Source organism: Haemaphysalis longicornis, unplaced genomic scaffold, assembly GCF_048455015.1.
Source record: "Haemaphysalis longicornis isolate Haplotype H1 unplaced genomic scaffold, Haemaphysalis longicornis Haplotype H1 scaffold_7, whole genome shotgun sequence".
NCBI classification, from domain to species: Eukaryota; Metazoa; Arthropoda; class Arachnida; order Ixodida; family Ixodidae; genus Haemaphysalis; species Haemaphysalis longicornis.
Genome location: NW_027526422.1, coordinates 46,598,484 through 46,608,706, shown reverse-complemented (window position 1 = coordinate 46,608,706; position 10,223 = coordinate 46,598,484). Strand labels below are relative to the sequence as shown.

The 10,223-nt window shown below is 47.3% G+C and overlaps 2 protein-coding genes across 2 annotated transcripts in view; both read left to right on the top strand.

Moving 5' to 3' along the window:
• LOC144145499 (RUS family member 1) overlaps positions 1-10,223 on the top strand; it is a 273,889-nt gene that overhangs the window by 155,624 nt on the left and 108,042 nt on the right. The window lies entirely within an intron of this gene.
• On the top strand, positions 136-7,934 carry LOC144146278 (iris-like). The gene is made up of 4 exons (XM_077678239.1): positions 136-142; positions 2,529-2,847; positions 5,678-5,846; positions 7,584-7,934. Exons 1-4 carry the CDS (start codon positions 136-138, stop codon positions 7,932-7,934), a joined length of 846 nt encoding a protein of 281 aa, XP_077534365.1.

The following is a 10,223-nucleotide window of genomic DNA, read 5'->3' as shown; positions in this document are numbered from 1 at the left end:
TTGACACGTCTACGGAGCCATTAGCCGCTCTGTCATGGTTTCGACACCAAGTACGTTCCACTGGAAATTTGAGGGTGGCTACTGCGCTGGCCAGGAGTACTCCGCAGCTTGTGGTACTATTTGCGAACAATACCAATGGACAGTAAGGCCTGTATTTCCACGCTTCTCTGTGTGCGTGTCTATTTACCACTAAACGTATTTGGTTTCCTCACGTTCATTAACTTCTCTGTGCTGCCTGCAAGCTGCTGCTGGCAATCAGGCAAAACTTCTTCAATCTCACACGCGCAATGATAAATTGTATGCAGTGAAGTCTTCTCGGGATACAATACGAGCGAATTGTTTCCTTAGCTTAGCATCTTCGTAGCCGCCGATCTTATATCCGAGCCGTTTCAATCAACGTCGAACGGGATTCAACTTAAACCTTTTTTATTTCCTTCGTGTTTTCAAAAGCACCATCAAGAACCTGAAATAACGCGCCACAAGTTCCACCGTATAATTTGTCAGTAGGATAAAAGCAGGTAGCGCGCCATAGACCGTGTAGGAAGACTCGAACGAAGAGGAGGGCGCTTAACGAATCAGGCTGGAAAGGAGCCTTGTAGGAGTGGCGGTGAGTCGAGCGCTCTTGAAAAGTCAACCACGATTCGTTTCAGCGCGGACTGCAAGTCCCCGCGTGACGAGAATGCTACTCCACCCGTCCTGCGGAGGTTTGACCGTCAATAGACTTTCATCCTGGAGTGTGGCACCATTGCGTGGGTCAAACTATAACTATCAAGTGAAGAGAGCAATGCAGACCGGAAGCGCAGCTCCGGCGTTCATAACACATGCCCCTTTTCTCCCTCTACCTTCACTAACTCGAGTTAGTGAGGACAAGTCCCAAAGGCGGGCCGTGAGATGCGGATGGCAGCGATCCCTATCTGCCACATCACTTCTGGAGCCACTCATCCCACTATGAGGACATCCCGAGCAAAATAAGAGCGGGCGTGATTCTGCGACTCACGAGTGATAGTTGGGTTGCGCGGTTGTAGGCCGCGCTACTACTTAACCTGAATCGATGGATTGATTGATGGCTTCATTGATTGATTGACTGATTAATTGATGTTGGTTTGGTTTGATTTGGGTTATTAATTATATAATTAATTAATTAATAATTAATACTTGCTTGCTTGATTGATTGATTAATTATTGATTGATTGATTGATTGATTGATTGATTGATTGATTGATTGATTGATTGATTGATTGATTGATTGATTGATTGATTGATTGATTGATTGATTGATTGATTGATTGATTGATTGATTGAAAAGTGGAGGGCTCCGGATTAATTTTCACCACGTGGGATCTTTAACGCGAGCCGAATGGCTTAATGGGTCCATGACGATAAAATACAACCTCGATAAATTTGAAAGAGCTGGCTTTTGGTAACTCACTCAGCTCCATCCCAGAAACGAAAGATTCTTTTTAACTGAGAAAACCCAAGAAATGTTGAAAAACTTTCAAATTTCGCGCTAGTGACATGTTATGGACAGGAATGATGCATTATGCGCCAGCACTAAAACATAGTTTTACGTTTGTTAACTGCACCTTACCATTCACGGCATGAGTACAAACGAAACAAGAAACCACGCTGCAATCACCCAGACGTGTTTTAGGACGTGGCTTAGTTCAGCGACCGCCAATCGCACAAACAACCGTGTGACGTCACAGAAAGTGGCTCTGGATTCGCCACTGCTTCATCTATTTTATCTAATATTTACATTATTTTTTTGAAGATTGCGATGAAATTGGTATTGTTATTAAGTAAAAGCAGTATTTTTTTAATTAACCAACCTTGTATATTGTTTACATGGCCCCTTGAATGAGGAAAGGGCAGGTATTAATGCGGTAAAACGATGTTATATCCTTATTTCGCCCAGCGTGAGGAGCTAGCCGAATGGGAAGCGAATAAAGCGTGCGGAGTGCTTTAAGGTGGCGTTCACCCGCTCCCACCTTCCTGCTCCCGTTGAGGGAAAAGAGTAGGAAAAAAGCTTTGGTTGATTCGTCTGTCACAGGAATCGGTAAAACACGAAAGTGAAATGTGCAGCGAAATCTGCAGCTGAGCATGATTTGCGGGTCGGCGGCTGTCTTGTGGGAGTTTTTGGCGAGCAATGTCCTGCTGACGGGTCGGTTCGGCAAAGGTGTACTGGCATCATTTCCGTTACGAATATGTCGTCAGTGAAATTTTGGTGTTTCCGGCATAAAACGCCTTCGTGTTGAAATATAAGACCCGAAAACGAACAACCCCAAGCATTTCGTACTCTAAGTACTAAAGGTTGCTTCCTCTCAAAAAGACCATGTATGCAGGGGTGCACCCTTTACAGGCCGCTTGCTTGTACTGGCGTTATTTCAGCGACTGATATGACGTCATTGAAATCTGTGTATCCCAGAATAAAACTTTCGTGTTAAAAAACACAGGCCTGATTTTAATTCATTCACACCCGTATGGTCGCCTGACCATTGTAATCCGCTTTGGCGTCGGTCATAACGCAGGCACCATCTCGCCTTCGTCGTCGGTGTGCTTCCTGAGCGTGCTTGACTTCCGGGGTTCGTGGAAGCTGCCGTTCGACGACTGCACGTGCACGCGGGACGTCTTCCACGAGTCCGCCACTGTCTCGTCGGATGTGCTAATGATACACATGAGTGGCCACTTTCGCGTGGCCCACTGTACCGACCTGATGGCGAGGGCGCTCGAGCTGCCCTACCAGCCTCCGGGTGGCGGCGACGGCAGTGAATCGGATAGCGACACATGGGGTACCAGCACACCTTCGCTCCACGCAGACGCGCCCCTGCCCGCCTCCAACACGTTAGCGTGAGCACTGCATGACAGTTCACTTTATCGAATACGCCTCCAATTCCACCGGCGTGGTCCTCGCACGTTCGCGCCCAAACCAGCCGCTGTCTTTGGAGTGGATTATGTACACTGAATGAATAGCGCAGCGCTAGTAACAGCATGAATGGATCGGCGAAAGTAGCAAAAAGGTGTTACGTAACTTCACCCTTTATCGAAGCATGCTGACGATGCTGAGAAGACGATGCTGACAAGACGATGCTGAGAAGACGATGCTGATAGAACTAGAAAACGATGTTAATGCGGCTTTGTTGGTGCATCACTAAAAGTTCTATATCAGGGCTAAGACGGGACAAAGAAAAGGCGAGACGAGACTGTTACTGAGACGGGGTGCCTTAAAAGGTGACCGGACACAGCGCCCAGTCTCGTCTCGCCTTTTCTGTGTCCCGTCACAGCGCTCGTTATCGAACTTTACCTACTGATAGAACTAACTTTGTATGCGAGAGGGAAAAAGAGGGGGGGGGGGTGGAAACAGGGGAGCAAGTGGGCATCTGATAAACTATGGATGCAATGTTGTGCGAGCACAGCTTGTAAAGTGATTCTCAGAATAACTGAGGACGCTGAAGTCACCCCCTGACTTATATAAACGTCGACAGAATTCTCAATCGTAAGATGGGGGACGTAAAAGTTCTCATCAATTAGAGGAGGTTGTTGCACGCAAGCTATTTATAATAAAAAAAACCTATAACGAATCCCCAGATTACCACAATCCATGAGAACAAATCAGATTTCGGAAAAGTTGTCAACGCTTCTTAATGCTTAACACAAATGTTTAGCCCACGGGCGAGCGTATGGTGTAGAAACTTGTAATGTTACTAAGTGCGTTGAGAGAAACTTTCAGTCAAATCACAAAAGCCTTGAGAAGAGCCATTTTGGGAGAAGCTTAGAAGTAATAAATGAGCGTCAAGGCTTTACAAAGAAACTCGCAAAAGCTCGTATTCAGAGATAGTTGTTCCGCCGGCCATGCGAGGTAAAGGATTCCCAACCGGTGGACCACCCAGACAGCAGAATGATCATCGGGGAACGAGGGGAAAGACAGAAAGCTGAGAGGCGTTATGTTGAAGTTGAAGTTGAAGTTGAGTTTCTTTCGCTAATTATACAATATATTTTCTTGCCTTCCCGCAGAAGCACTCGAAGGAGCTTGTATGCGGACGGGGCAGCCCAGTGGTCACACAAACATCAATCACCCAATCGTCTTATAACAATAGACAGAAAGCAAATGGCAGTGCAATTGAATAACAAAACTGTGCATGAACTGTGCGCATAAAAATAAAAATAAAAATAAGAGCAGTAAAGCACTTACATAACTAAGCATATAGGAGAAGTGAATGACTAATACCATGATTTTCATGAGTGTCAACCAAGAAGATAGCACACATAAAAGAACAGGCAATTCTATACACCACAGTTGAAATAACATTACAGAGTGACAATACACACTACTCTATGTTTGATTCCACCCAATCATTTATACGCTTTTTCAGTTTGCTAGCTGAAGCCACTGAAGAGTCTGTAAGAAATATATTAAAATATAAGGAATAGATTTGGATAAGTGCATAAAAGTGGTTCGTCGCCTACAGAAGTCCTTAGTCTGCTTTACCAGCCATATAACTATCAGCACCACACGAATGGAAATGACCGCGTGGCCGGACTAAAAATTTGTCCATACGTCCGTACGTCACTGTCCCCGTTGTCCTGCTCCACATAACGTGTTCCTTCTACTCGAGGGATCCTAATATAAAAATTGTAACTGCATTTTAACCTACGAATCCCGGTTCTTATGAGTGCGTAATAGTCACGAATCGTGAGGCAGCAACCATTCTTTGTTGAGTAGAATGGGGAATGACAGGCAAAAGTGTTGAATCACGAGCCATTGTGGCACTTGAGTAGTGGTATCCATGTACTAAAGAGTCAAAGCCAACGGCCATCCTGTCTCATGAGCGGCAGAATCCTTTTCCTCGACAGGTAGTAAGCATTCAATTAATGCCTGATTTTTGCTTCCAAGCAGATAAACAATTACGGAGTGTCTGTGTATTTGCGGGTGTATGAATGCGCTTGCCTGCTTCTATTGAAACTTATTACCGATTAATGCGAAAAAGGTACTTATATTGAATTTTTTTTTCGGCTTTATGTTCAAGTGAAGTGGAAAAACATTCGAGTAAAAAGCATCGTGTTTTGTGTCATGGCGTTTGTCCTTTGCTCAAGAATACATGTAGGTCTGAATCTTTTGGGGAGAGAAATAAGAATGACTTGGCATCAAATGTTGCGGCGCGCGCTAAAGCCAAGCTAAATGAGTACTAAACTCCGGGCCTCTCCGATAGCTTAGCATTTTTCGATATGTTTCGACGAACAAATCTTGAAGGGACGTAAAAAAATGCGTGTCACCATGTTTGTGCTGCCTGAAGGGGAAAGCATGTGGAGCGTTCGAAAAAATCCTGATTACTGCTATCTTGTCCAGTCAAAAACTTCGATTTAAAGTTCTTGCCAGAGAACTGATCAGAAGTTCTTGCCAGAGAACTGATCAGAGAACTGATCAGACCTACCGCCAACTTCACAGAAGGCGACAAAAGTCCTTAGTATCGTTTAGCCGAACGTTTTTAGTCCCAACAGAAAGTACTATGAGTGCGAGCGTTCCCGTTTTATTCTACTCTTTGCATGTCCCCCTTCTTTCACCCCCTGAACCACTCTTCTTCCCAAGTGCGGAGTATAGCACTCGTTACAACTCCTTAAACTTCCTGCCTTTCCGTCTTTCGTATTTCCTCTCCTCCTCCTCCTGTCCCAATTCACGTAGACTTCACTCGCCTGCGCACACCGAGTACGTGATGGTCGTCCTGCTTCCCGACGAAGAGCTCGACTCGATGGTGGGAAAACTGAGCACCGTGACACTCCTCCGCATCCTAAGCCAGCTCAGGCCCAAGGGGGACGTGCACGTCAGCCTTCCCCTTTTCAAGGTTAAGCAGGTGAGACCAGAGCGACCGTTGGATCCGTTCTTGTATTCCGAGGAGAGGCAGGAATTGTATACCATGGCAGAGCGCGCTTAGGGACCGCTTGGGAAACGGAACAAGAAAGCCGGGAGGTATATCAGGAAAAAGAAAGCGGAGCAGCGTCGACTAGCCACACAAGCGAATCAAGGAGAACGAACGCTAGTCGTACATAATACGTGGCAGCTGTAAACGGACACACAAAATGTCCATCGTCGAAGAGGAAATAACAAATGGCTTCGGCTTAACTCATCTATCCCTGTATATGCACAGCAAACGCTTTGCTCAGCCTAGTTCAGTCCTCGCTCCACTTGGTCAACATTTGATTTTGCTGTAATTATCGCACTATTTTAACAAAGCCTGCTTTAAACGGAGTAAAAACAGTAAAACTTGGGGCTGTATGGGTATCGAACCCACGGCCTCGGAAATTCGAGTGCAGCGCGCCAGACCAGCGGCACTCGGTTCCACTGTACAGGGTGACTTAGTGCACCGAGTGAATGTGTTGTGGCAGGCTTCTTTTACGCGTAGCGCAAAATAGAGACGAAGGAAAAGAAGACGCGAAGAAGAAAGCCATTGTTGGCAGCTCTGTCCTTATTCTGACCCGCCGCGGTGGCTCAGTAGCTATGACGTTGAACTGCTGAACACAAGGACGCGGGCTCGATTTCCGGCCTCGGCGGCCGCTTTTCTGCTGGAGGCTAAAAGCGAAAACGCCCTTGTGTTCGAGATTTTGACACATGTTATATAGGTCCCCAGGTGGTCAAAATTAATCCGGAGCCCTGCACAACGGCGCGCCTCATCGTCGGCGCGTTAAACCTAGCAATCAATCAATCATCTGTCCTTTTCTGCGCTGTGTTTTAAGAATTCTTCCGCAGGGAGCTGGACTTACCTTCTCGTAGTGGCATTCTACTCTAAAAACCGTACATGAAGCTCAACGCACAATGATTCTGATGGTTCTTGGACACACTGTTAAGCACTAACGTAGCCACATGTTGGCGCCAAATATAGACGTAGGCGGATTCGCCTGTGGCGATTAGAGCATCAACCAGAAGCTCACGGCGGCCCCTTGCATTGATGCTTGCGGGCTGCGACGTATATGCTCCTGTAATGACATCTACTCTCCTACAATCCTCATACGCGTCTAATCAAAGGGATTCGCCAATGACGATGACAGCTTTCGAAGGAAGCTCGCGGGTGATTAACCAATTGGCAATCTCTGCAACTTAAAACATAACCAGCCGCAATACTTTCCTCCTCCCCACTCAGTCGGATGGCAGCTGCCGCCAGCTGGTACAGCGCCCGTTTCACAAATTCTCATTGTAGCACCATTTCCGCTAGAAGGACAACTTAGCTGCATCCATTGACCATAAATTATTTCCCATTTTCATACAGCAGGTCATAAGATAAGAATTGCTTGGGTTTCCTCGGAGTATTTTCAATATAAAGCTACGCATATGGCGGCAAGTTCACGTTTTATGAATACGGTCCTTCGACGTCCTTTGGGGATAGTAAGACGGTTGAAATTTGTTTTTACAATGGGACTTCTGTATACGTGGCCTGGTGATAACTTGAGGACAGCTTCCACTGAGAGTGACGAAATTAGTTGGTCATATCTGCTGCGGGTATAGCACTTTCACTACCACGATTTCTGTATTCTTGGAGGCAGGGCCTAGACTGTTATTTTAACCGTGCTTTCATCGGGCCTTCCGTATACACCAGATGCACGACCTCGGCCCGGCCTTGTCGGAGCTTGGCGTGGTCGACGCCTTCTCGGAGCGGGCCGAGCTGTGGGGCGCCGCCGCTGGGGAGCTTCGTGTCTCGAGTCTCCGGCATGCCGCCTCGTTCGAGGTGGCGCAAATGGCCGGCCGACCCAAGCCTAGGCGCAAGCGTCACAATGAAGAGGACAAACACGGCACATCGGTGACTCAGCGCATCGCGTCGCTCATGAAGCCATCACTCGTGCACGAGCCGGTCCACTTCATTGTGAACAAGCCCTTCGTTTTCCTCGTCCTTGCCAAGCGCCCGGACACCTTTCTTATGCTGGGTTCCATGCGCAAGGTCGCCTGGTGAACAGCGTGGTGTCGTATACCGTCCGGGCTACGCTTGGCCACTGCCCTCATGAGCCGTTTTAGGATCGCTAGCCTCACCTCGAATCGAACAAACTTTTATTTATTTAGCCACCTTACGTGATTGATACGGTGGTATAAAACATGTACGTACAGCCATGTCACCATTGGATTGCATGTGTTGTACACGCGGTGTTGTGCGAAGATACGACTTTCTAAATCAGACGGTGCCTGAATATGGCTACAATAGCTCCCACCCGAGACACATATCCGGCCATTATCGCGATAAAATTGCCTACGATTTTTCTATTCCCCCCCCCCCCCCCCGGTATAAATTATTGATTGCTGTGCTGATAAAATCATGTCCGTGTAAACTCCGTGTCACCGCTCGAAATTAAGGTGATTGTGCAAAAAGAAAAAGCTGCCAATCGCAATTCACAATAAATATTTATATGCGGTCATTTTGTGTCACGCCCGCTTTTTTTTTTCGCGGTGGTGCACTTTGGAAGTGCACCAAAAGTGCTCGCGGTGACCACAGTGACAAGTACAGAGGGGAAATTAGGCTTATGAACATATGAACTAACACAGTTCAGGCCAGCATTTCAGGAATTGCCTGGAAGGATTATACGTAAGAGGGGTAATTAAAATCTTCTCGAACGTGTTACCCACAACAATACAGGCTGCCGACAGAGAAGTTTTTAAACTCAGGAATGACCAACTTCTTGGTCGGCCCCTAAAAAAATACTTTGCAGCGCCTTAAAGCTTAAAGCTCCCGGCGCTTGCTTCTTCCGTCCTAGTCTTTTATTTGCCAAAGAAGCCCTCCGGCTCGAAGGAAGTTATAGTGCTACAATTTAAGCTTAAACTCTCGTCTTTGAACTCTGGTTGTATCCCGCGCAATACGCTTCCCGCTCACGTTGCGGCGGATAGCGCCTATCAACTTACATTTGTTCCACGACCATTTCCACTGGTGACAATCTATCCACAAGAACATTTCTCCAACAGTAGGAGGATCTACGTCGCGCCACACGTGCCCTCATCGCACTGTGGGAAACGTAACTGCCCAGTAGACTCGCTCGCTGGGCGGAGGCCTTGTGGCGGACACTTCGTGGCCCTCTCTTCCGGTGTAATCCGGGCGTGGCCACCACACTTCGTGCCCCGCCCACTGAGAACTGCCCCTTCTGCACAGCCCCTACCGAAAATACTGACACAGAGCACCTGTTATGGGCATTCCCTCCATTGGAAGAGGCAAAAGTCGACACCTTCAAGACACAGGCCTCCACCCTGGCAGAATTCCCGACCTCCATCCTAGGCTATCGGAACCTGACCGCCGCTTCCTTCTTGCGTTTCTCCGCGATACAGGAGCCAAGGCCATCAGGCATACCATAAAAATTAAAATAAAAGAGCTTACACCAAAAACCCACCCGATAGTGACTGCAACATCTTCTCCTGATTGGTCTTGTGTGATGTGTTAGACTATCCAAAGTATTTTTTTGATGCCCAAATCGCGCCCAGAGCGGAGGAGAGATAAAGAGAATGCGTTTAATGCTAAAGGTTCGTTTAGGTAAGCCTAGCCGGTGGTCCTAGCTTGCTATTCCATATTAGAAGAAAGAACGTATGATAGTCTATATACTTTTAAAATGAAAAATAAAAACGCAACTTTAAAACACCATAAAAACGTTATAACTTCAAGACGCATCAGTGAAGAACAACTGCAGGTGCAGGGAACTGCCTTGTTTTGTCCTTCCTTTTTTTTGCGAGAGATTGCCCGATGGCATAATAAAAAGTTTTCGTGTGTACAGCACTGCACCAGTAACGCGCAAAAATCCGAGAAGAGATGGGTGCTGGGGTTCTCATATCCAGCGCTTGAGACCTGGAGGTCTCCCAGGATGAAGCCCCGTGCCTCGTACGTGTTTCTTTCGGGCGTCTCTAAGACCAGGACAAGTCCACAGAAAGTGTTCAGCATCAGCTTCTGACGCACGAAGCACACAAAAGGGACAAGTGTCCGCAAACGGCGCGTGATAACGGGCAGGCCTAGCGTGGGTAACTGCTGGGGATAACGCCATCCCAACCCGAAGCCTCCGCAGCACAACCTCCTCCCAACGGGCGAGCCCACTAGGGAGGTCAATTCCATGCGGTGGAAGCAAAGAACTCATGGCTGGACGGGGGGTTAACTTTTTAAACCAGCAGTTCTTTTTTGGTTGACACTCGAAGATATGGTAGTGGCCGTGGAAGTTATCTGTAGCAGGCGCGATCCGCAGCTGTGTGGGCAGGAAGCATGCATGTCCCGGCGAAT